This window comes from Apteryx rowi, unplaced genomic scaffold (genome assembly GCF_003343035.1).
Source record: "Apteryx rowi isolate R43461 unplaced genomic scaffold, aptRow1 scaffold_33, whole genome shotgun sequence".
NCBI classification, from domain to species: domain Eukaryota; kingdom Metazoa; phylum Chordata; class Aves; order Apterygiformes; family Apterygidae; genus Apteryx; species Apteryx rowi.
This window is the reverse complement of record NW_020449752.1, coordinates 1999937-2025812: the sequence shown is the minus strand read 5'-3', so window position 1 is coordinate 2025812 and position 25876 is coordinate 1999937. Positions and strand designations below refer to the sequence as shown.

The window sequence follows — 25876 nt, the reverse complement described above, 5'->3', positions numbered from 1 at the left end:
GGGACAGAGCAAGGCCACTGGGCTGGAAAATAGCGTGTCTGGAAAAATAAAGATGGGCTAAAGATGATGGAGAGGCGACAGTGATCCTCAGCCTGCCGGAATTCAGACGGCGCGCGGGGGAGAAGGGCGCGGAGGYGCTCGGCGAGCTCGACGGCCACGGCGTGAGCGTGGGGCCACACGGGCTCGCCGGGTCCCGAGGAGCGCGGCGCCGGCGTGCCGGGAGGGCAGAGCGGAGCCCTTCGCCCTGGCTCCCCCGGGTCACCGCTGCAGCCTTTTTATCAGGGCTTCCCTGCCTCGTTTTGTTTTGACGTTTGTTCCCTGTCTCATGAAAAATTGGAAAGTTATCTCCAATCAGCCCTCGCCTGGCCTATCGGCTCCCCCCGCGCACGCGTTCCCCCTCGTTTCCGTCTGACAGGCGTCACGTAACAAATTCCTAATTTGACGAGCTGCCTGTATCCCGCAGGCAGGAGAGCCGCGTGGAGATGTGCTGCCGCGGTGCAGTTACTGCTGGGTATTCCCCAGCCCCCCGGAGAAGAGCGAGGAATAAAAATATCCCCGGCCCCCAGAAAGCCACCGGTCACCCATGCCGAGCGGATGGTGCCGGGCACGGGAGGGATGTGGCTGATCCCAGGGATAGACTCGGGGATGCATGTGCATCCAAGGAAAAGACTTTTGCAGGGGGACGTGGGGGGAGCCAGGTGGGTCCTCTCCAGCCTCCCCAAATCGCTTTCCYTGGGCCGTAGTTGCTAGTCTCATGACGGTCTGGGGGAGCGTCCTTGAGCGTGGCRCGTTGCCGGTGTGCTGCGTTCGCTGCCGCTCGGCCGATGGTCACGCGCCTCTGCTCCAGCGTGAACCCCAAAGCCGTGCTTGAGGCTTCGGACCGGGCGCCCAGCGCCGTTTCGAGCCCCGAGGGCGCCGGGCACATCGGCAGGGTTGCACTTGGCTGCGTGAAGGAGGGATGGAGAGTTTCCCGGATCCCTGCGACTTCTTGCCAGTGCTGTGGATGGATTTAGCCTGCACTGGCTGCTTATTTTTTCACTCTAATACCGTTATGCCACTTGCTTCCCATCCTAGGGATATTTTCTTAATGCTGCTGAAATACAGCTTAACTGAGGTTACAGCCATTTAACGCTTCGGATTGAAATTGCGTCTTAAAAGCTTGTCCTGTGGTGAAAGCCTTGGGGTTTAAATTTGCAGCTAGAGGGACCCTACCGTGTTGGCYGCCGGTAGCCATTTTTCGGGCAAATTCTGCGGAAATTGGGGCACCTTGAGTTTGGCTGGGGACGGGGATCCTCTTGCCCGCGGAGCGATGCTGGTTGCACAGAGGGGCGCGTGGCTCGGAGGGGATGCGTCACCCGCGCGCGCGTGGCGGTCCGAGGGGTCAGTGCTCTGCCAGGGTCTTGCCGCCGTTGTCCCCGGCGTCGTGCACGGCTGTTGCTGCGCCCATCAGGGAGCCCCATGGCATTTTTTCAAGTGCTTTGGAAGAGACCTGCAAACAGCAGGCAGAGCACCCCGGTTCCTGGTGTTCTCCAGAACCTACTGCTTCCAAGAAGGGTTAAGGCCAGGCTTTGCATGCCACGGCTTCTAGCGGAGACGGAAAAGAAAAGCCCGAGAGAAAAGGGATGGGCTCCAGGAAAGGCGAGTCGCGTTAGGATGCGGTCGAGGCCCAGAGCTCCCGCAAACAGGATGCGTGCGTCTCTCTGGGCGATTTTCCACAGGAGCATCTGTCACTCTCCAGCTTCTTGCTGGCGTTGCAGCAAATTATTTAAACACTACCCACTGCACCCCATCTGTCAGGAAGCCCCTCCGCGAGCGTGGGGCCCTACCTTGCCGGCTCTCCAAAAAAACTCGCCGGCAAAGGCTGAGAGCCAAACAACAGGACAAATTAAATCAAAAGCACAGCTTCGGCACCCAGGGGGAAAATGCACATCAGCTTTGACTTATTGCATGGCGCACGCTTACAAGGGAGAAGCAGCGGCTTTTGTCACTGCAAGGGGCCATGAAAAATGAATTAGGGCCGCTGCTGGGAGAGGGCACGCAGGAGAATCTTTCATTCTGGCGACGCTGTCCTCTCTCACCTTGCAAGCGGCAAAGGGAAAAAAACAGCGAGGGGGGAGAAAGAGCGAGGAAGGGAAGGAGAGCGGGCTTCGTGCTGGGCGTCTGGCGGAGGCCTGGCCCTGGGCTGCGGGCGGCAGAGGCGAGAAGGGCTCGCGGGCCCCGCGAGACACGTCGGCATTGAAGTGGGGCGCAGACGCTGGCTCCTCGGTCACAGCGACCGGAGTCGTGCCGTGCCCACGCGGGAGCCTTTCCTGCTTTCCATCGTGCTGTTTGCGCGTGCACCTCCAAGGACCGGCACYGGCAGCAGCTCCATGGGGAACACCCAGGTCCCGGCCGCAGCCTTCTGCTGCGGAGCTGTTCTCCCGGGCCGGCGTGTCGCTGCTGGCCGCGGTCGGGCCGGTGTGCTCCGGGCCGGCAGGCTGTGGACAGATGAGGAAGTTGGCTGGCTCCGTGCTTATAATAATATGTGGATATCATTAAGGGAAGCGGCCCTCTAATGAGCACTAAAGCCATCTTTACTAGGGAGCTGACATCACTTAAGTGCTTTGTGAAGTGCAACCGGTGCTAATTTGCTCCAAGTGTGGCACGCGCCGTCCAGACTGACCCTTTTGCTTGGGTTTGGCCGTAGCAGCAGCAGTGAGGAGGGAGGCGAATGTCGTGGGAGCCACGTGGCTCCCAGGGCTTTGCCTTCGGGGCCCTTCGGCGTCGCAGGTCCTGCCCTACCCAGCACGGCTCCGGTGGCGCTCAGCTCCTTCAGCCTCCCCCGGCGGGCCAGCGGCCGCTGCGCTGGAGGGCTGTTTCCGCGAGACACCCCCGCTTTTTGCAGCCATGGCAAAGGGGTGCAGGCTAGCTTCCCCCTCCTCCGGCTGTGCTGGGTTTCTCCCCTGCGCAGCGAACGTCCAGGTTTGCAAAGGCCCTGCGTTAGGYGGATACCTGCTGGGAAGCGCGGCTGTAAGACGCGGGCACACGGCGTCAGGCGGCTCGCCCAGGAGCGGCGTCCCAGGGGCTGGGGCGCTTCGCAGCCCTCTGAGCATCGTGCCCGGGAGCAAAGGTTTTTTGCCCGGGCTCCCCTCTAACATGCAGGACACTGCAGCGCTGCTAGCGGGACCCATCCGCCGGGGACGGGCGCTGCCRGTTCGCTAAGCAGCGGTGGGCCACCCTCTGCGGTGCGGATCGCGGTTTGCAGAGTTACCGTACGGCTGCGGTTTGATCCTGCGCCGAAGCAGCRTGAGAGGCGGCAGCGGCCAGCGAGCGGCAGAGGCTCGGGACGCCTGGTGGCCCTCGGCCGCGTCGCGCGCTGCRTGCAGCCTCCTGCGGCCGGCCGCGGGGGCCAGCACGCTCCCTGGGCGGCTGCGAGCAGGGCACGGCATGGCACACGCTCCCGGTGGTGCCTCTGAGGTCTCCGGGCTCTGACACACGCTGGAATGAAAGGGAGCRTTCTTCATTCGATGCACTTGCCTTCCGAGTTAGAGATTCCTTCAAAGGTGGTTGGTCCCCAAGTTGTTTTGTTTTGTGTCTTTAAATATTAATTTCCATAATCCTTTTATTTCCCAAGGAATTTCTTCTTGCGAACAAAGGGTTTGATGCTCTCGTTTTTATTCCTAATAACAAAGACGTTGTCTGTGGCTCGCAAACACCCCAGCAGCAGCGAGCCGTGCGTGCGTGAGCAGCCTGACGGAAACAAGCAGTGTTTTAAGCGCAATTTGGGGTTTGCAGGGCCATAAAAGAAGTGTCCCCAAGTGATTCCCCTCCCTCCCCAGGCCTCGGTTGGCTTTGCTGTGAAATGGGGATCGTATGTAGCCGCTGGCCTCAATGAGACACTCCAAGGACTCGCGCTGGGGTGGCAGCAGAGTGGTCCTGACCCCGGCCTGAACGCGTGCTGAGTTTTGCCCGTTCTCTGCTGCCTCGCCGGCGTTTTGCCATGCGGCGTGAGCCGTGTTTCCACCCACGCGATGCAGCCCTTCCCAAGGCCTCCTTGCCAGGATGGCAGGTGCACCGGCTGCTGCATCGCGCTGGCGATGCTCGCCCGGCTCCCGGGGCCAGAGGGCGGGTGTGCGGGGCAGCGAGAGAGGCCAGTGGCCCAGAGCAGTGCTGCGCGGGCAAGACACGGTGCCGGGGAGCGCCCGCGGCCGCCCCGTCGTTTCCGTAGTGGCCTCTCTGCCGCGCCTGGTGAGGACGGCGGGCGCGGGGACCGGGGCCGGGAAGCGCAAGAGCAGGCAGGCTGCTCGTACCTCTTTGTCTGCAGAATAGCTGGGCCGCCGGCGCCCGGAGAGTAGGAGCTGCCATTCAGGCGCCGTAATAGCACAGGCGGCAGATAGATTTCAATAAGAGAAATGAGTATAAATATTGTTAGCGGAGAAGAGAGGGAGAGTGAAAGAGATCTTGTTTGACTAGTCGCAGTGGGAAACTTTCAAGGACTTTTAAGTTAAAARCTCCTCACAACGGTGTTACAACGGGCGGCTTTACTGACTCGGCCGCGTGCCACGGAACGGGCCGGGCAAGCGTGCCGGGCAAGCACTGCCGCACCGCGCGGTGGGCTTTGCACACCAGGTTGGGGCCGTGGGGAGCACGGCCGCGGCTCGAGTCAGCACACTCGGAGCTCGGATTGCAGCGGCGTATGCAGAGAAGTGGCCGTACTGGAGGAAACCTGCTCCGGGCTCTGTGTACCTCACCGGCACCCTCCGTGGCAGGGCGCTGAGTATAGCTCCTTGCGCTTAGGCCAACCGCAAGCAGCTTCGTAGGTGATGCAATGGCATCGTGAGAGTCCCGAGGAACAGGAGGACGTGGTGCCTGTCTTGGGGGCTAGCGAGACGTGTTGCACACCGCGACTTAGTCGTTATTTGAGTTGTGCTAGTTGTTTGCGCTGTGGCCACAGGGCCTTCGGAGGCCTCTGCCTCTGCTTGCGCCAGCCCGAAGTCGCACTCGGGGCTCCTCCGCCGTGTCGCGGGAAGAAACGCGAGGCACCATCAGCTCCCAGTTCGGCAATGAAACAATTCAAAGGAGGACAGAAGCGAGGGTGCCGATGCCGCGATGCCTCGCGTTTCCCGAGGCGAGGATCCGTTCCTGCGCCCGCAGCGGGAGGGGGTATTCATGGGAGCGAGGGAGAAGGAGCTGGCTGCCGCGAGCCTCCCTGCCGCGTTGGGCGCCACCCGCCTCTCTCCCATCCAGCCCCGAAAGCAACAGCGTGGGGACAAGGAGCTAAATTGGCTCAGAAAGCGCTGCCGCATCCAATTTAACAACGCGCAGGAGCAGTGGCACGTTTGCACACGAGGGGAGAGCCCAGCCAAAGGCAATGTTGTTCCCAGGCCGGCAAGCACGGCGCCCCAAATGGTAGCGACCGCACGCAGGAATCCGGGGAAAGTGAAAACATCGGCTGCCGGCATTGCTGCAGTGCTCGTCTTCGTGCCCTCGCACGCCCGGCCCTGCGATGCCTCCAGGGGCCAGAAACGGGCGGGAGAGCTGGGAAATACTGCTCCGCGCGTCGCGGGACTGGGGTAACCGTGCCGGCAGCTCTAAATCTGGCCCGCTGCCGTGGGGGCGCGCTGYGCTTCCTGAGTTACGGCCCGGCGCTGCCTGGCGAGAAGTGCCTGAGCGGTAAATCTGTCGGACTCGGTGCTAGCCGCCTGCGGGAAACATTTCTCTGTTTATAACAGAGCGGGGACCGGGAGGGGACCTCAGCTCTCAAGATCCATAAACTGCGTAGTTCTCGGAGAAACGGCGTGGGCTCGGTGCCGTCGCTCGTGACAGGTTGGCTTTCGGCAGGGATTTTGCTTCCCCGCACGCCTCGGCCCTCTTTTGCTCTTACGGCGCACAGCGGAAACCCAGCGTTTGCCCTCCCGGTGCGCGTGGCGGCTGCAGGAAGGCGGAGAGGTGCAAGGAGCATCGCGGCAGCGGCAGCCGCCGGCGAGGGCTGCGCGAGAGCCGAGCCGCGGGAGCGCTCTCCCCTGGGGCTCCTCGTCAAGCCGCCCCGCGGAAACATGCTAATTAGCGCGAGCACACGTAAGATGAGAGGTTCCTTTCATCGGAGTCAGGAAGCTTGAAAAAGCGGGCGACCTGGCTCCGTGTAGGCGTGCCGTGGTCCCCGGTGCACTGTTTGCAGGTTTGGGGACTTCCAGTGGGATGCAAGAGACGAAGAAGAGCAGGTTGATAGCCGCCGTGGGCTGGGGCTGGAGGGGCGCTTTCCGCGGGGGTCGCTCTTCTAAGGGCTTYGCAGGTGGGGAAAGGCTGGAGCCCGTGGCGTGAGAATGTAATAGCCTTTATTTAACAAAAGGAGCGTGCCATGTGTGCCCGGGTCGCTAGGGTAATCCTAAGAAATCATTTTTTGCATGATTTCTTTGGACGCTTTCCAGCAGGTTGATTGCCCCAGACCGTTCTCCCCCAGTGCGCAGATGCTGCCTCGCGGCAGCGTTAAACCAGTACTGGTGAGTCGGGGAGCGGGGGGACGCGGAGGTGGCGCCGATGCGTTTTATTTCATTTGGCTGATCAAAAAGAGAGAGGGGGAAAAAAATCGGAAACACCTGCAAAGTCGTGAGCTTCATTCCTTATGCAATCGTTGAATAGCGAGGAGTGAGTAATACTGAGTAATAAGAGGTGACGGTAGCAGAGCCCAAGGGCAGGTGCCCTCTCCCGCCCTGGGCAGGGACACGGCTGGAGGAAGCTTTAGCTTCTGCCTCCCCACCATCTTCCACCCGCCGCCACGGGGCCACATCGCGCCTTCTCGGGGCGCTTGGGTTTGGGAAGTTCCCTTAGAGCCTCCGCGTCCTTCCCTGGAAACCCGGGACCGAAAAGACTGCTCCTCACTACTGAATCGCGAGAGCAGCGCTTTTCCGCCCGCTGCTGCCAAGGAGAGGTGAATCGGGTCTCCTGCGCTGCAGATTTGCTCTTATCACCTTTGTGTATTTTATTTATTTACTATAAACAGTTATAAGAAGGCCATCAGTCGTGCAGGGGTGTGACATTTGAAATGTATGGCTCTTGGTTTTAGCCCGTCGCTTCGAGCCAGGAGTCCGTGCAATGTTAATTTTTATTGCCAGAAGTAGCCATAAATTGATAGCTCCGAATCGCTGTAGGGACTGTAATTAACTAGTTACTATTTCACCTCCAAAAGGAGCAATGTTTCACGCTCTTACTTTTACTTATCTGGAATCAGCTGCTGTCAACATTGGCTGTAGCCAGTATAAAGATTTATAGACCTTAGAGGTAAATATTGACTAATGGGCAGCTTGGCTTAATGTTCACCTTGAAGGACAATAAATTGTGCTATTGATTGAAGCTAGATGTCAATATCTGTATTGTTGTAAACATTTTAATAAAATTATCTCCATAAAATATTCTCATTCTCAAGCGGATCCCCAGCTAGCCCAGTTTTCTCCTGGCAAACGCAACGGCGCAGCGTAGCGGGCGGAAGCGTGGCGGGACGGTAACTCGGGATTAGGAGCGGAAACCTGGATGCCCGGTGGATTTTYGCTGAGCTCCGGTGGGGGGGAAGATCCCACCGTGGAGCGTTTTGTGCTGGCCCGATGCACAGCAGTAGTAACAGCAGGTGTCCTGGCCCGGAGCGCGCGCTCCGTGGCACGCCGCACTCGGGCGGGCGCCCTGCGGAGACGCGGCCGGGCGGCCCGCGGCAGCAGCTGGCTGCTGGCGAGCACGTGGGGCCGCCGCGGCAGAGCGCGGGTAGCGCGGGGACCTGCCTCGCTGATCGCCGTGAAGCTTTCTTAATGGGATCGCGGCCGTGCTCGGCCAGGGAAACTTTAAACGACGTCTCCCGGAGACCTGAACATGGCCGCGACATCAAGCCGCGGGATGACGGCACGTAATTAATTTGGGAGCATGTGTTCGCTTTCTTGTGAGTTATTATCTTGTCAGAGGCTCAATGGAAACAAAACGGGTAGGAGAAGGCAGAGGGGAGGCCAGTTGCGCTGGGGAAAAGAGGGGAAGCGAGGGAAAGAGAAAGGCAAGGAAGGAGGAAAGCAGATGCATGAGGTCCCCCCACTGTGCTCTCCATGCCTTATCCCATCTTCTCTGTGCAGGACCCCAGCGCGGCTCTGCTCTCTTTGGGGTCTGGTGCCTTCCCCCATGCTGGTCCTGCTCCGGCCGCCCCTCCCGCTGCCATCGGCGCTCGCGCCGTCCCGTCCCCGTCCGCTCTGACGGATGAGCTCCCGTCAGCCGGGGGCCTCGCGATGCCAGGCACCGACCACTGCCTTGTAGATGGCAATCTCGCTAATGTACCTGCGGCGGCTTATCTCTGCCACGCCGCGAGAGAGACGTCGCTCGGTTATTTGTACCTCGCTGTCTCGGGCTCCTCCCTGCCGCGGCTCCGGCCCGTCTCCGGCACAGACGGGGGCTCTCGGATGCCATGCCGAACTCTGCTGAGCTCCCAGGCTCTGCTAACAACACAGACCTCTGGTTGCACATCAGCTCTCTCGTGGCGCTTTTGCAACCCCAGGGTGCGTTTCTGCCCCCATCCTCTGTGTGTCAGGTTCCCCTTCCCCGCACCCTGCTTTGCCAGGAGATGCAGCTCTGATAGAGCAAGACCTGGGCAGTCAGTGGGCCTCGCCTGGGCTCCTCCTTGCCGCTCCTTCTGCCGAGGAGGTGGATCCGAGCTCTGCTTCACCGTCTCCCCTTCCCGGGCTCTGGGGTTGAGGTGGCGCCAGGCAGCGTCGCCGTCTCCTGGCCCTGCAGCGTTTGGTGGGGCAGCGTGCACGTGTCGTTGGCCACATGGATGAAAAGCGTTCGTGATGCCCGAGCCAGCGCTGCTGGGGGCCGTGTGGGACGGAGCTGGGGAGGGAGCCGGTGGCACGTGCTCAGCGAAGCGCCCCAGGGTGGCGGGCGGTGTGCTCCYGCCCTGCGCTCCTCCTTGGAGCAAGGAGGCTTGCATGCGCTGGGTGCGTTCATGGTCCCTGGCCGACGAGCGCGGATGCAGCTTTTGAGAGAGGCTGGTCCGTGGCCGTTGCAGTTCTGGCCTGTATTATATTATTATTATTAATAATAATGGGTGCTAGCTGTGCAGTTTTGTAGCTGCTGAGGAGATGAGAGGGTTTGCCCATTAATACCTGTAATATTTCAGTTCCTAATTGTGCTAAACAGAGACGTGCGGTAAAAGTTCCCGAAGCTGGTGCGGGCAGGCGGAGCGGAGCAGGGCCGGTAGGGTCAATGTCCCTCCGACGGCCCCGGGGACTGCAGCACCCGCGGTGACGTGAGCACCCCGTTGCCTTGCGCAGAGCAGGCGCCCCACACCCTGGTTGCGTTTGCCTCGCCCTGGCCCCACTCCCCAGGTCYCGTCTATTTGTTTTTCCATTCCTGGCGGGTGCTAACGAATGAGATTTGTCCAAATATCAACAAGAGTCCCCATCATAAACAGGCAAAAACGCAGCGGCCGCAGAGCGGAGCCGTTTGGCAATTACTCGCGATCTGCGCCTTGTCCCGTTCAGCAGGCACAGGCGCCGTCGTGGGCCAGCGGCAGAGGCTGGACCGAAGCGTCTTTACGGCCCCGTTTTTTGTGCGAAGCCCATTTTACAGGAGGGCACGGGGGGACGTGGCAGGTGGCTTGGAACAGGATCGTTGTTCCCTTGCTTCCCGAGTCTATTTTTTAGCCCGTTCGCTTTCCGTGTTCTCAGCTGGAGGAGCGTATAACAAGCTGCATGGCTTTGCTCTTTATTTACTGCTACTTTCCCATCAGAACAAGCTCTCGACACAAAACCCGCACAGTCGAGAGTATCCTCCTGTTCATTAAGCCCTCCAGCAGGCAGGTGCCGTGCCCGCTCAAAGGCAACGAGGAATTCAAGTTTAGCAGGTGTCTCGATCTTTTTGTCTGGCCGCGCACCGGCTGACGGCAGCCGAGGGTGCGAATCCGCGGCGGCGTTGTGCGCGGGAGGGAATGGAAAGGCGGTATTTAGAGGGCTCATAAAAACCGATGTGTTTGCGTGTATGTATAAATTTAGGCTTGCCTATAGAGATGGATGTATAAAAATGCATAAAGAAAGCAGGCAGAGTTGGGCGGGGGGGGGGGAAATATCCTCCAAGCTTGCTGTCAGCCCGGTACTCGTCTCGCTAGCGCGAAGCGGTGCCCTCCAAGGGCAGGGACCCTTCCTTGCCCTTAGCTCTTTACTGCAGCGCCCGGCCCTGCCGAGGCTGGGTCCGGCGCGGGTCGTCGTCACGGTCAGGTCATTAATAGTACCCGAAAGCGCTCGCGAAGCAGGCGCTAGCTCCCAAGCCGAGCGCTGCATTTCGGTACGGTGTGGGCTCGCCAGCCTGGCTCTGAGTGCTGGAGTCAGCTGGATGAAGCCAAAGTCCCGCGAGTGCCGACGTGAAGCGTGTCAGGCCCCGCGACCCTGAGCTCTCCGTGCTTTCCCTCCGTGCTGGCTGATGTTCATGCAGTTACGTCCGACTTGCGCGCTCTGCGGGTGCCGCGAAAGGGGGAGCGGGCACCTTTCTCTCTCGACTTCCCTAGCCTCTGCGGGGGGAAAGCTGACCCCCGCCATTGCTTTAGCCAAGTCTTCTGCGGGCTAATGAGACCTGCGCAGGCTGCTCTGCTGCCAGGTCCAACCACAAAGCAGCGCTCCGCTTTGGCTACAGCGAGAGCTGATTCTTGCAGCGTGCGAGGCGGCGAGGGGCCGGCTCGCTCGACGGCTTCCACGCGCTCGGGGAAAGGCCTTTGGTTAATGAGGAAACAGGGTATTATCTGCGCCTTTGCATAAACCGGCGCCAGGTTTGCGCACGGAGCGTCTGAAGGCCACTGGCTGTGTCCTTATTTTATCAGCAGGCAGCGCTGTGCTCCTGAGAAGCCAATTCTAGGTCAGCCATAAAAGGTGGTTTTTTTGTGTGTTTTTTTTTCCTCTCTCTCCTTTTTTTTGCACCACACACTGCTGCAGGACCCGTGGAATCTAAAACTGCAATTTTTGTGTCTCCAAAGGATATTGATTTTGGGGTAACGCCTTCATATCTTGCCCTTCAGTCGTGCTATGTACTGATGAGCTCAGCGGTTTTCACCGTGAGCCATTCCGGTGGGAATTTCAGCCCCGGGCCGAGGAGTCGTGCGGCTGTTAGCAATTTATCACTGCGCCGCAGGTTACATAAGGCGACTCGCTTCGCCCCTGCCCAAAGCGGACGGGCCGGGGCCGGGGCTGGGGCCGGAGCGGAACCCGTGGCAGGGCCGCCTTCCCGGGTAGGGTCGGTGCGGGACAAGGGCAGGCGCGTGCGTGGATTTGCGGGACAGCCAGCAAAAGGGGGCTTCGCCTCGAGTGTGGAGCGTGTGGAAAAGGGAGGGCGGGTGCGTGAGCGAGCCGAGGGACGCCTTTGAGAAAAAGGTGCAGATTTGAGGCATCCGGTTCTTGGCACTGAGCAGGGGCGTGAGACAGACCGGCCGGTCTCACGAGGGTCGCGGGAGAGAGCGGGACCCTCAGGAGGGCGGCCGGCCGATGCAATTAGCGCCCGAGGCGCTGGCCATCCCTCAGTTTCTCTGCCGGACACGGAGGGAACCTAAAAGTTGATGAAACGATGGGTCTGTGAGTGTGGGTAGCAGTGAGCACTGTGGCAGGGCCAGGACGGGGAGGCGTGGGCGACCGCCAGCTGCTCCGCGTCCAGCTTGCCCTCGCTTCTGGGCGCACGTTGCCGCAGTGCCGCAGGGCCGGGGGCCGGAGCCGGCAGGGCTCTGCCGCTCGGAGGCGGAGGAGCGGCTCGTCGCAGCGTTTCGCTCTGCAGGGCTCGGCCCTGCTGTCCGTGCCAGCCGGGCCCTGGGGTAAGGGCAGAGGATGTGCACGGTCCCGGGGCRCCTGTGCGCCGAGGCCGCTGCCGTGCGGTCCGTACCAGAGCACAGCGAAGGTGCGACTTCATTACGGTCGAGCATATTTGTGCTCGTTTAAGCTGACAGCAACAGCAAACACGATTTCAGCGTGAGGAACTAAACAGATACCCGGGATGCGTGCTGGAAGAGCTCGCCGTGTTTAGCCGTACGGCGTGCGTTGCACCAAATGCAGGCGTGCAGGCTCGGGGGCCGGTGTGCAAACCTCTACTTAATGCGTGCCATCGAGGCAGCCGCCTTCACAAGCAGTGGCGTGTGACTGTGTTCACTCTCGATGTGTCAGGGGAGAGATGTTTTCAGAGCACGTGCCGGGGGGACGCAGACAGTCCCCGCGTCCTTACAGGTGCATCCCATGTGTGTGTTTTGCATGCATCCGTTAGGAGCCGGAGGYGTAAGGTCGACCGGTCGAGCACGTCGAGCCGCAGCCCGTCGGGTTGCGCTAGATACGGTCGCTGTCCAGGCGAGGCGTTCCTCTGAGCCACGGCGCCCGGGCCGAACGCGAGGAAGAGCGTGGGACCGCGCGGCCTCTCGGCCGCCCGGCTCCACTGGCCGAGCGCACCGTGTCCCCCGGGGACCCGGGACCTGCGATCGGTCTCCCTGCCGTTGGCACTCAATCCCAGAAACAGCTGTCCAGAGCTAATTTATTTCCTAATGCTGCAGCAATGTTAATTTATAAATTACACTGGTAATTCGAGCTATTATTAATTTCAGATGGTGTAGGGCAAGCCTAATTAAAATATGACACCAATTGCCACACATATGTACCAAGGACTACCGTTTAAAATTTATAGGAATATTAAGTGTGACACTGGTCTCGGAGATGCTTTGCACAGTAATTATAGCATCTCRGCTGCAGGAGATCTGATAACGGCGATGGAGAGATGTGAAAGAAAGGAAGAGAAAAGTCGCCTGCCTCCCTGTTTGGGGGCTATTTAAAAGCGGCTCGTTCCGTTCTCTCAAGGGCAAGGAGCCTCTTTGCTTTGGGAGAGGGCCGAGGCGGCGCGCTCCGGGAAGTTCAGCCGCGGCGCCCTAATTGCTGCCCTTCCTTCTTTAACTCCGCGCTCGTCGTCGTAACGCAGAGCGCTCGGTCGACCGATCGCCTCCGCCGGCCCGACGCCTGCGCCTCGCCGGCCGGGAGAGGTGTGCTTCTACGGGAGCGCTTCAAAGCGAATCGCGCTCTCGTGGGCAACGGGGTCCATCAGGAACCGGATGGCAGGAAAGGCCATGGGTTGATGCTACCTGAGCTTCAGTAAACTATGGAGAAATACAGTTGGAAAAGAGGTGGATGCGCAGGAATAAAGTGGCCACAAATTAATGTAGGGTGAACAGTTGGAGGAAGGAGAAGCCTGCCTGTCCCGTGGGCGCTGGGGACCTTAGCTTTAGGGAACGGGCGCTCCGGGCGGCCGGAGGGGTTCGGCGCCAACGGACTCAGCCCCGGGCGCGAAAGCTGGCGAGGGGCGATGCGGTGGCCCTGCCCCGGCTTTCCTCCGTGTAAAGTTGCCCTGGCTTTTTGCTCCCTCCTCGCCTATGGCGCGGATTGCTGGCTCTGGAGAGCCGCTGCACTCGCTATGGGACAGGGTGGCGTTTCCGCGCCGGTTGAATTGGGGAGCGTAGCTTGCAAAACGTGTCGAGAGCCTTCGGAAAGGAAAGTTGCTTTGCACCGGAGCCATCGCGCTGCTACGCAGCTGGCGAGAGGCGGCTGGCAGAAGGCCCTCGCGAGAGGGAAATTGCTGGTGTGGGTTCTTCCGCGCCGAGGTCTGCCTGCGGAGCAGGGCACCGCACTTGGAAACTAAACCGGTGCAAGAAAGCGAGGCGGTCTCTGCGCAGAGGCGCGCGGCGGAGGCTCGCAGTGGCTGCTGGCCTGCTGCTGAGCCAATGTAAAGAGTTTTATATGATGTGTCGTGTGCCCAGTGCCTTGGAGAGCTCGGGCTCTTCAGGATCTGRGCATCCCGAGAGGGAGTCGGAGAGCGCCTAGGCAATGACTGAGAGGGGAATGTTCCCAGCCGGCAGCCCAGTGGCCGCTCGAGGGCGGCCGAGGGGCCCGGCAAACCCGCTCTGCGTAGTCCGTGGCGGAGGGCGGCAGGGGAGCGGAGGGCTGCGGGCGGGCGAGGTAGCTCACCGGCCGCTCGCTCTCTCCCCCCTGCAGCCGTGGGCTTCGTCAGCGAGGACGAGTACCTGGAGATCACGGGCATCACGCGGGAGCAGTCGGGCGAGTACGAGTGCAGCGCTTCCAACGACGTGGCAGCCCCTGTCGTCCAGCGAGTCAAAGTCACCGTCAACTGTGAGTAACCCCGGGGCCGAGTCCTGCGCGGCCACGTGGGAAGGGGCGCGGGCCGGGGCCGGCTCGTCCCCACCGAGCCGCAGGGACGGAGCCTGGGCAGAGGGCAGGGACGAAGGCGGGCAAAGCCCGGCCTCGGGCCCCAGAGCCGAGGCTGGCGGCGGCAGTTTTCTAAGCAGGTGGTGTTTTGCCCCCTTTTTTCCCCCCTTTTTKGAGCTCCACTGCTTTACACCTCCTCCTCCGCTCGCGTCAACCTGGCTTTTCAGCCCGCAGYGCAACGCTGGGCTGATATCCTCTGGGGAGAGGAAAGAAGTGAGCGGTAGATAGGAATTTTTTCCCTAAGAAAAAAAAGCGATAGAGAAAAGAGAGGAAGAGAGCAGCACGGCTCCTGCTCAGGGACGGAGGGAAAAGCACCCGTAAGCCCCTCGGGGAGCCCGAGGGGCGAAGGCAGCTAGGGGAGGCGAGGCGCTCACCGCGGGCTCCCGTCTCCCCGCAGACCCGCCGTACATCTCGGACGCGAAGAGCACCGGGGTGCCGGTGGGGCAGAAGGGCATCCTGCAGTGCGAGGCCTCCGCCGTCCCCTCCGCCGAGTTCCAGTGGTACAAAGACGACAAGCGGTAAGTGCCCGGCGTGGGGGGACACCTCGCCACCCAGCCCCCTGGTCGTACGTGGCGGCGTCGSCTAAATGGGCGCGGGCACGCGTGAGCTGGAGGGCGGCGGCGATGCTGCCGGTGGGCTTCGATAGCTGGTTTAATCACGGATAAAGCTTGGAGCTCGCAGCTCCGCAGCGCAAACCGGATTGGGATGCAGAAGCAGATCCCCTCCGACACGAGCAGGTTTTGATCGTTGGGGGCTACTCTGTGCATCTCCGCGGGCGGTTAGGATCCGCCGCTCCGGGCGGGAGCTGCCGCTGCCCAGTAGCTATTAAAAGCAGGCCGGGCCTTTGTATTTAACTCAGCACAGTCTGCGCAGCCAAGAATAGGTGAGGGGCACTTTTCRGGGCGGGACGGTTCCAGGCTGCTCTTTCAGACGGTGTCTCCGAGCTGGCCTCCGCCTGCGCGCCGAGCGCAGATTGCACCCGCTCGAAGGCGCACAGCCCACGGCGCCCCGCCGTGCCCCCGCCGTGCACCCGGCCGCCCGTGAGGCAGTGCGGGAAGGGCGGAGGAAGTGTGGTGCCCGCAGGGAGACAGGAGCTGGTTACAGCGCAGAGACCACCTGCCCTAAGGATGGCAGCAGCCCTTTTATGTCCTACCACGGCGGCTCCCCTTTCCAGACCGCTTTAGCGATAGCGCCGTGGTTAGGGAGCGAGGGGGGCACCAGCGAAGCCCCTGTTGGATTCCCCTCTCCGGAGCGAACTTCTCTCTTTGACCCCGGGCAAACCTTTCTAACCCTCTTTTTGCACCAGTTTTCCCTGGGAAATGCAGGGGAAGCGGCCCCGCTCGCCGAGGGGCCYCGGCGCTTCCCAGTGCCGCAAGATGGGCCACGTCAGTGTCCGGGAATAAGGAGACGTCTTTTTGCCCTAGCTGTACATAAGCTCCRGCGGTGGTTGTGGTTGCTTGCTTAGCATATTTTGGGAAGAAAGAAGCAGGCTTAATATACAAATTGGCAGATGTTTCCCTGGCAGATGAAAGGCTTTTCTAAGAAGTAGGTCAGATCACGAGGGCCTTCRAAGCGGCAACAGGAACGCGCTCGGACCGACCGGCTCGTCAGTCGGAGCCCGACGCGGGGGCCGGGGCGATAATGGAGATCTGGCACCTCCTGGGAGGAATTAGCTAGTCAAAGAGATGCAGCAGTCGAAAGAGTAGAGCGGGAGATGAGTTCAGGAATGTTAAAGCACTGAGTAAACAGGCGAGACCCTGAAGAGCAGTGTGCATCCTCCGCACCTCTCCCGATAGCTTTTCCCTCTTCTTGCCCTGGTCTGCTCCTCTCTCCTTTGCGTGCGTCCCTAGCCCCGCGTCCCCGCTCTCGGGCGGGAGCGGGCGCCACCGGGAAACGGGCGATCGCCGAGGGGGGGGGGAGAGGCAAGCGGGTGCCCGCGTGTCGCGGCGCTTTCCCTCCGAAGCCGTCCCCGTCATCTTCTCCCCTTCTCCCTTCCCGCCAGGCTGGCCGCAGGACAGAAAGGCTTGAAAGTGGAAAACGAAGCCTTCTTCTCCAGGCTGACTTTCTTCAACGTCTCCGAGCAGGACTACGGCAACTACACCTGCGTAGCCTCCAACCAGCTAGGAAACACCAATGCCAGCATGATCCTCTATGGTGAGCGGGGCCGCGGGGAGGCGCCGAGCGCCGCGAGGGGGGCCGGGGAGGGGACAGGTCTAACGGTGAGGCCGTAGATGTCTGAGAGACCCGCAGCAGAAAGCCGTGTTTTGGAGTGTGGGAGATGTGTTTTTTCTACCGATCGTTTCTGGCCCGGCGCGTGGGTCGGAGCGCGTGGCAAACCCGGGGGGTCATTGCGCGCGCCGTGGCATCGGGAACGGGCCAGGCTAGCCGGGCGTCACGGGACGGCGATGACGGGGAGCCCCTCGCGGCCAGACTCGGTTTTCTTCCGCCGCGTCCGTCGACTTCATTTATCCCTGGGGTTTCCCACATCCTTGCCCTGGAAGTACCTGCTAGCCGTAAGGACCTCCTAGCCTGCTCCGTTGAACGTCTTCTCCGCCTTGCTGGGCGGTGGGATCTGGCCGCTCCCAGCAGACCCGTCTCCTCGCTTTGAGATCCCTTTTTGTCCATGCTACCCTAAAATATCTGTCGGGCATGGAGCCTGTTCCTCAGAGCAGCTGGCAGCCCCCAAAAGCTGTACTTGTGGAAGGTGTTGAGCACCGTGACTTGGTTTCTGGGTCTGTCACAAATGAAGAACTTGGGTCTGGCATCAGGTTTCTTTCGTCTCGGTCCGATAAGTACCTAGCAGGGAGGGTGGTGGAAACGGTCCTCCTGTTTTCGTGGGAGAAAGAGAGACGGCTCCCCGCCGGCGCTCTCGACTCGTCGAGGCGAGGTAGCTCGGCGGCATCTGCGGAGCGAGCCCGCGGGAAGCCGCGGTCGCCAGACCGAGCCCCGGCCGCTTCTGCTGCGTCGCGAGGCTCTCGTAAGGCCTCCTCACGGAGGTGTTTGAMCTTCCAGGCGACTGGGGACGGACTGCAGGCGGCACCCTGGATGTAGGGGGAAGCTATCGTAGGGGTTGTCTAGGACCGAGTTCAAAACTCAGTCGGTTTGACYGAGTTTGTTTCCCGTCTCAGACTCGGTCAGAAACCTGCTTTTAGGGGAGCAGACCTGAATTTGTGTCGAAGCCCGGGGAGGGGAAGGGAGGTGGCCCGCCCCGAACGAGAGGCAGGGCCCGCGAGGGAGCTCCCGTCCCGTCCGGATCCGAGCGGACCTCAGAGCCGAGACCGCGGCTCGAACGCTCTCGTCCGGACGCGAGCCGAGGCTCCSTCCCGAGCTCTCCGAGAGCGGCGCGGGGCGGGGGGTGGGAGATGATGGCCAGAAACGTGCCTTTGGAAGAGCAGACTCATCCTTCCTTTGACGACTTCCCTGACACGCCATCTGCCGCGCTCACGCCAGAGAATAAACGATCCCCGTGGCTCTGTCAGCTTCCAGGTTGTCTTTTCCGCTCCTGCAAAATATATATATTTTTAATGACTTTGCCAGAGGGACGTGGGAAGGTGCCGAGGGTGCGAAGSGGGAGAGGCTTCGTACCCTTATCTGGGAGCTATTTTCTCTGCGTGCCAGAGCTGTGATTAGAATGATGCATCCATCTGACACCGCTCACAGCCGGGAAGGGCTGTAATTGCTCGACACATTTGTCAAGCCTCCGCGTGCGACGGCAGGCGGGCAGGCAGGCAGGCAGGCAGGCAGGCGGCAGATCTCGTCGCCGGCCGCCGCCACGGGGCCGCTTCATCCCCGGGTCGGGGGGCGCCAGATCCGCTTACATTGGTACCGAATTGTCTCAGAGAAGCTGTCCTGCCGCCCCCTGACTTTGACCAAGACGTCGTCGTCTTCCTTGCGACCCACCCGCCGGGACCCCTCCTTTTTCACCCCGTCGGGGACTTGCGGCGAAGCGGTCGGAGGGGAGCAGCGTGGCCAAAGCCCGGCGGTTTTGCCTCTGCCGCCTCGCGTGGCGCTCGCGCCCTGGAGAGGGAGGCCCCGGGGAAAGCGGCGACTCGGCGGTCGCCCCCCGTCACGAGCGATGACCGTGGGTGACATTAATAKCAGGCTGCGTTAAACGAACCGTGGAGTGGCGCGGAGGTTGGAATTAATCATAGCTAAGAGCATTTGATGAAAAGYGCCAACTTCCTAGAGCCTTAAACTCTCTCGCTATCGCCGACGCTTTCCGAGCGTGCATGTGCTATTTCAATAAGCCGTGAGCGCCTACAGAAGGCAGCCCTTTCGGGAGGAGAGCCGGGCTTGCGGCGCAGCGGGGCCCCGATCGGCCCGAACGCGCGGGCTCGGCCGACTCRTAGGAGCGCGTACGAGGCTCCTGCAACGCTTTAAAAAAGCAAGTATGGTGAAATAGGACAAATCTGTGCCTCGCGCCACGTCCGAAGGTCCCAACGAGAACACGTGGCTCGGCCAGACGCCCCACGCCCCGCAATGGGCGGGCGGCTCGTTTGAACGAGCGAGGAGCACATTAGCGGGTTTTTTCACTGTGGCGTTAGGGTAGATGAGGAGATGCCGCGCGGGGACGAGGGAACGTCAAAGCGAGCGGCGCGGTCCCGCCGGAGAGGCGCCRAGCCGGTCTCCGGAGATCTCGCGTCTCCTCTCGCTGTGCCGCGGGTCTCCTGCGTATCTCTGGAGAAGCGACTGCCCGTCTCGCTTCCTCCTTCTGTCTTTGCGTATGTACGTGGGAAGCTTTTCCAGCGCAAGGGATGGCGTTCGGTGTGAGTTTGTACGGTGCCCGGCCCGAGGGGGCTCGGTCGGTGCTTCTCGGGCATTTGTGTGCTTTTTGCAAGGGCAGCGTAATGTGGTCTTGAACTGCCCCCGTCCCCAATCCCCAGCACCGCATCCGTATTTCCTCGTGGTTCGTGTTGTTCGCCCCGAAGGCGTCTGACGTATTTGCACCCCACCGCCATCCTGCTGGCGATCCCACGCCCYCGCCTCCCGTGCTGCCTCCTGTGTGCGTGACGGTGTCTTGTGAAGTCTTAAAAAAGACGTAATGTTGTCATTTTTCTCTTGCATTCTTTCCTCACCTGGTTTTAGAAATCAGTGAGCCCACAAGCTCAACCTTGTTCCAAGGTCAGTATCGCTCTCACTGTRTGTGCCATCCGCTGTCCCCTACCCTGCCTCTAACCTCCCGCTGCCCGCCGCCCGCCCGGGCTGACATCGCCCGCTCCCTGCCCCGGACTCTGCATGGAGAACGGTGCCTTTTCCCGGAGGGCCGCCAGAGAGCCCGGGGGTAGCTGGCCGCGCGTAGTCACCCGGGCCTCCTCTCCGTAAAGCGCATGGCTTGAGCTCGACACGCTTGTTAGCATCAGCGTAGAGTTCGTGCCACGGCGGGGCAAAATCCAGCCTTCCTGGAGAACGCGCTTGACGTCTTTTCTGCTCGGATGTAAATCCCAAGCGGAGTCTTCACCCTGAAAGTGTTGAGCTCGGGATCGCTTTTGGCAGACCCCGTATCTGCCCCTGCTCCATACCTGTCTGTCAGGGGGTGGTAGGACCCAGGTGCCGCTGGGCTTACGGCCGCTCCCGGGTCCGCTCTTTCTGGGCGAGAGGGAAATAGCTGGCCGTGCAGGAACGGGATGCCCTTGGCTTTGCCCCGACAGCCAAATGACAGTTCTTGACCAAAGGCTTCGCACCGTCCCTGCTTCGTCGGGGTGGGTCACTGACAGCCTTCCCCGGGGCGGAAAGCCGCGAGGAAGACCGGTCGGGGCAGGCGAGAGGAGAGGGCGTGCGAAAGGTGCCGAGGGGCTTCCGTTAGCGGGGCAAGGGCTCTTCTGAGCTGGGCCGCTAGACCCCCGAGAAAGGACACGGAGGGCCCCCGTGCTGGCGTCAGTTCCGGACGCGGCCGCAGCTGCCAAACGTGAGGCTGACTCCGTGGTAGCCCGTCCGGCCGAGGGCTCGCCAAGAAACCGTGGCGGCCGGCTCGCACGCCCCCTACCCCAGCAAGGGCGAGGGACAGACAAGGGTGCCTCATTCCTGTACGTGGAGATGTTCCTGAACTCAGTCCCTTCATCCCCTGTTTTTCTTCTCCCTTCCTTTTTTTTGTGTCCCCCCCTCCCGCACGGCTTCCCCACGCATCTCGTCCTCACGCCTCCCTCTGTTCTGCCACCCAGCTCTAACGATTCGTGCCTGTTCCGCTAAGGAAGCGCCCGCACGGCTCCCCGCGGAGGGGAGCCGAGGGGTGTCGGCGGACGAGGCGACTACCTCGTGACGGGGTCGGAGGGGTGTTGCACGGAGAAGGGTCAACCGCGTGCCTCGGGCCCATCCGATAAGGTCGGGAGCGGGCGGTCCAGAGGAGTAGACGGAGGGAGGTCAAGGGTGGTCGGGGAGCGATAGATGACGGGATAGCGGCAGGGAAGTGCCGGAGAGCTGGAACTATCCGTGTCATTGACTTTCCCGGGATGGTCTCGGCGAGGTCTTGGGCAGGGGGGCGTTCAGACGGGAGAGTTCCCGGCAGAAAAAGCGATCGAGAAGCACGGGGCAGCTGGATGGACGAGACGGGCGTGGAGGCCGGGCAGGCTTTGTATAAGCAGAAGGGCTTAGCAAGATACCCTAGATAGCCGCGATGTGTCGCAGCGAGGGGCAGGAGCGGCGAGCGCATCGAGGACGAGGTCAGCGAATGGAGCACTGTTAGGTGTTGGTCAGCGTTTTGCTTTGGACGCCTTCTGTCTTTGTTACTTCCGATGTTCTGATGAACGTCACTGTCGCAGCCGTGCCCAGAGCGTCTTTAAGAGGAGATCGGGGCCCGGGTTCTCGCTGAGGCCGATATTCCGCACGTACGGCTCCTTCTCAAAGGACGCGCAGCTCTTTGCCCAAGTGGCGCGTGTGTTTGTAGCCTCTTTGGTTATCCGCGAGGCGGATGCCGAGAAAGAAGTTGATGCGAGTGGTCCTCACGATACCGCCAGGCCCTCGGCTCCCCCCCGCGCCGGAGGGGACCGCGCCGGAAGCGTGCCGCGGGGCACCGCCAGGGCAGTCGCCTGAGCTGTCCTGACTATCCGCGGAGCCTCGGGTGGCGTTCTGTGCGGGAGCGCGCGGCCACGGCCGCTCGGCCTCGCTCGTCCCTCGCGGAGTTTTTCCCTTCGTCTTTTATCTCCCGGGCGGCCCGGAGCTTGCTTTTGATAGCATTGGCGCAGAGGAGAAAAGCGTCGAGTGATTAATGCCCGCGAAGCTCGCGGCGATCATCTAGCCAATTTATTAGCAAACACGGGCCTGTGTAGTAGAGGCCTGTTGTCGCTCGAGAGCCGCTGCAAAGAGACGTGGCTATCAAAAGCAGGCTCGGCGTCCTTTGACGATTAAGGGTCTCGGCTATCTGCAGGGCTTCCGGTCTGAGCCGTTGGTAGGCGCAGCGCGCGCCRGAGAAGTTGCAAGGCTTTATGCTGTAAATTGTTGTTGCCTCGGCAGTTTGGGCTTTTCTTTTGTTCTCCTCTTGTTATGGCATGCTTGGAAGGAGGCGACCGTTCCTCATCCGCGCAGCATTCCGTGCGCAGCCGGGCAGGCTTCGGCCACGGGGATCGCGGTCGGTCGAGGAATACGTATCGGGTTCGCCGGAGTGCCAGCGTGGCGATGAGGAGCGCCGTGTAGCTCCTCGGAGCCCCGGCCTCTCCGTGCCGTGGTCCAGCATCTCTTTCTTGGTCCTCGGAAGCCGGCTGCGTCGCCGAGGCTCCTCGGCAGCCTGGCGGAGACGTGCCCTGCGCCCCAAAGTGGCAGAGCCCCCGGCGTAGACCTAGCGCTAGCAGAAAGATCATTTTTGCGCTGCTGGTTGAAGCCCCAAAAAATAGTTGGCTCCTTAAGTGACGAACGTTAGTGTTTTTACCTGACGGTTAAGCTGTCGTTAGGGTTGCCTGGARACTGTTGCCACCTCTCTTCACTGCCGGGTTCCCAGGTAATGGTTGTCACACACGACCCCAGTTTTCAGGAGGACGGACGCCTCCATCGGCTCGCGGATGCCGGGCGGCGAGACCCTCCGCGTGGCCGCGCGTGGCCGGAGGCCGGGCTTCGCAGGCGTGCCGTGCCCCTCGCCCGGTCGAGCCTCGGTGAAGCTACCGAGCTCCTCAGGCTCGCGTCCTCGCCTTTCCTCCCCCTGGACCGTGCCGCGGGAGGCTCGTGAGGCCCGGATGCCGCAGCCGGTGCCGGCCCCCTGGCCGTGGGCGCCCGAGCGTGGAGCCGCGCTGTAGGGATGGACGAGGGCGAGCGAGCGCGCGCGTCCTTACCTTCGATGTCATGGGGTCTGTCTTGGCTCGTGGGATTAAAAACTTCAGTCGCGTCGGACCTCGCCGTAGCGTCTGCGACTCCGCGCCAGCAGAAAAACCCCTCAATTAAAGACGACTTATCTCAGATGACGGCTTGTGAGAGCTGTCAGTTATCCTGTTTCTAATGCATTAAAGATGTTTTGCGTAGCTAATGTTGTATTGGAAATGCTGAGCGATACGAAGTGAAATGTCTCATGCGAGTCTAAGTATTTTGTGTATATGCCCTTATCTTTATTGTTCTGACTTGTCATGTCATTGGGGAATGAAATCTGGGTCCTGCGACCGGGCCTAATTGCCATCGAGCCAGGCTGACCTCACGATGTACCTATCCTTTGGTCTTTATCCGAGTCGTGTGGCGCCCGGCGGCAGGTCGGCTTCGAGCTCGCCTCTGGCCGCGCGAGGCTTCGTGCGCCGACACGCCTCGATCTTCCGGTTCCCGCTTCGCCAAAGGTTTTCCTAAATCTCGCGCTCTGTTTCTGCCCCAAAATGGGATGCGCTTCGTCCCCCTGGGAGCCCTCCGTAAAGAACCGCTTTTCCAGCGAGGGTTTATTGCGTGCCGGTAGCGCGATGAGAACTTCTCCGGGACCGGGCCGGCGGTGATGCGTCTACACGGCCGCACGGGCGTGCGGAGCGAGCTTGCCTTCTGCTCAGGCTCTTCTAGAAGAAGTCTTTCTGGTTTTACCCTCTTTCTTTTGTTTGTCTTCACGGCCAGTCATTTGGTGTTGAGTTTGCAGAGACAATAGTGTTTATTCTAGGGCTTCCTGTGAGCTCAGTGGCTAATTTGAGCCTCCCTTTAGTTGGATCGAGGGCCCTGGAACCACATCACTCTTCTGGGTGTGTTTTAGAAGAGCCCTCGGTCTCTGCGGTGTTTCAGGGGGGCGGCGAGGCCCCTCGCGCGGGCAGGGCGGCGACTCCGCGGGCGTCCCGGGTGGGTTTCGAGCCGCCGGCCTGCTCGCACCCCTTCTCCCTCCTCGAAGGTGAGGATGGGGAGAACGTGGCCCCCAAAGAGCGAGGCCCCGTTCAGGCGGGTGCCGGTCCCCGCGCTAGCGCGCGTGTCCCTTGCACCGGGCCGGCGGCTGGCCACGCCTGGAGGGAAGGAGGAGCGGAAGTGTCTTGAGCTGGAGCTTTCCATTGCTCTTTTGCCTTAACCGTGACTTGTTCTTTAATTTTTAGAAGAGACAACTACTGCTCTGACACCCTGGAAAGGTCAGTAATACGTGGCCCCCGCAATGCGAGCGCTCCCCCGGCTCCATTTTCCCCACCGTCTCCCGCCCCCCCGGCACCCCTCCTCGTCTCGCCGCGGCTCGAGCCGAGGGATCCGCCGAGGGGCGACGGCGATCTCTCGTCCCGCAGCCTCTCCCCGCGTCCCCCGAGCCCCGCCGCGCCGCGTAGCCCCAGGCTCCCCGCCGCACCGCTCCGCGGGGTTCCCCGCAGCTCGGCCGCAGTTCTTGGCGCGGGTGCGCCGCTGCCACTGCCTTTCTTAGCTGCATGGGGTTTAGCCGCCCTCGTGCCCGGGCGTCGGCGGCCCGGCCTCCTTTCCGGCAGCATGATGTAGCTGCCTCTTTGCAGGCTTCGCCCTCTGCATGCCATGGGCTCCCTGCCTCCGTGCGCCCTGGTCGTGCGTGTGCTTCTCCATGCCCGCTTCTCTCCGCTCCCTGCCTCTGGGAAGCAAACCGGGAGGGCTTTGCGGTCCCATTCCCCGTGTTGCTGAGTAGCTGTCTTCTGGGCGGTCCTTCCTCCTCCGGCATGGTTTTTGTGCGGCCTCCATCCTTGTATACTGGGACGCGGTAGCGGCGGAGCAGCGGGCGGCCCTCTCGGCGGCGTTACTAGCGGCCGAGGCGGCGGGCGCGGGCCGTGCGATCCGATGGAGGGATCGATGGGTCGGGCCCGGTGGGGACCGGTGTCATCTTGATAGAGGCATCTGTAGGCATCTGGCTGGGGTTTTAATGCATTTAGCGGTGAGACGTCGGGATGACCTCTAGACTCGGGGCGGGATTTGGAGATACTTCGGAGCCAAAGCCATTCTCGTCTCCGCGTCCGCCCTCGGGCGCAGCTCGCTCGGGGGCTCGGAGGGAAGAGTTTTTATCGTTGCGTCAGCATGCCGTAAGCCTGATCCGAGGCGGCAGTTAAAGGCTCGATGGCCCTCACGGCACAGACAGGGTTGTGGAGCGAGGGGGGCCGCGCCCGGGTTTCGAACGCGTCGGTCGATCCGCCCTCCTCGCTGGCCGTGCTCGGGCGGAGCCCCTGCCCCGAGGAGCCGGGTGCCTCTCCTGACCTCGTGCATCGTGCCATCCTCCCTAGGGCGGGCCGTATCGCTCGGAGTGCAGTTCTGTTCTCGCTCTCTTCCTTGGCCGGGGGGTGGATTGGCCCTAAGGGGCAGCGCAGGAGGCCCCGGCTCTCCTCTCTGTGCAGAGCGGCTAGGTCGGGGAGTCGCCCGGAGAGGGCGCCAGCAGGGAGCGGAGCGGGGCCCCAAAGCGGCGTACGTGTGGGTAGATGCGTAGGGTCTTTTGCATAGCTCCCGGCGCCAGGGCGGCTACGGTATGGCCCTCAGGCAGCCCCGGCGCCCGCCTAGAGGAGCGCTGGGCCACCAGGTCCCCGCACGAGGCCGAGGGGCGGCATAGGACCCGGCGGGTCGGCCGCTTGAGAGCGCGGCGGCGGGCCGCTCACGGCGGCCGGCCGCCCGCCTGGATTTTCCCAGGCAAAAGCTCGCCCGAGTCGTCATCCACACCCACGGGATGGGACGGGGCGGGCTCACGCTGCGCCTTTGAGGGTGGTGGCGGCGGGGGGGGAGGACGGCGGTGCCCGGGTGCTGCTTTGTGGCTAACGCGGCGCGCTCTCTGCTCCCTCCCGCAGGCCCCGGCGCAGTGCACGACGGGAACAACGGCGCGTGGCGGCGAGCCGGCGGCGCGTGGCTGCTGCCCCTCTCGCTCGCCCACCTGCTCCTCAAGTTTTGACCCGAGCGCCGGCCTGCACAGTAGCGGCGGCACCCGCAGCGGCAGCGAGCGAGCACCCGAAGAAAGAAGAAGAAGAAGAAGAAGAAGAAGTATTCACTGTTTCAGAAAAAAATCATAAGAATTGAGAGAGTATCCGGCCAGGCAATCCGGGGGAGGGGGAAAGAGGAAAAAACACACCAAAATGAGAAGAGAAGGGAATTTGGAGAGAACCAAAATCCAAGGCTTCCTGCTGAAGATGCAACGTGACTGAGTCTTTTTCTTTCCCGTTTTCGCCCCCTCCCTCGCGCCCTCCCCATTTTTTTTGGCTCCGCGACGGGCGAGCGCGCGGGTCCCGAAGAGCGGTCGGTCCGTTCGGGCGAACGGCTTCCGCGCCCTCCGTCCGCTCGCCCCGCTC

At 61.7% G+C, this 25876-nt stretch overlaps 1 protein-coding gene across 2 annotated transcripts in view; it reads left to right on the top strand.

Moving 5' to 3' along the window:
• LOC112968936 (protein CEPU-1) overlaps positions 1–25545 on the top strand; it is a 160710-nt gene extending 135165 nt beyond the window's left edge. Inside the window, exons 4-8 of one of the 2 annotated variants that reach the window (XM_026071720.1) lie at positions 14004–14138; positions 14632–14752; positions 16237–16388; positions 23702–23734; positions 25382–25545. In XM_026071720.1, the coding sequence (XP_025927505.1) occupies positions 14004–14138; positions 14632–14752; positions 16237–16388; positions 23702–23734; positions 25382–25482 (542 nt within the window). In that variant the 3' untranslated portion in view covers positions 25483–25545. The remainder of the gene's footprint in view (positions 1–14003; positions 14139–14631; positions 14753–16236; positions 16389–23701; positions 23735–25381) is intronic. The other variant, XM_026071721.1, reaches the window with a different exon arrangement.
• Positions 25546–25876: the final 331 nt, after the last annotated feature.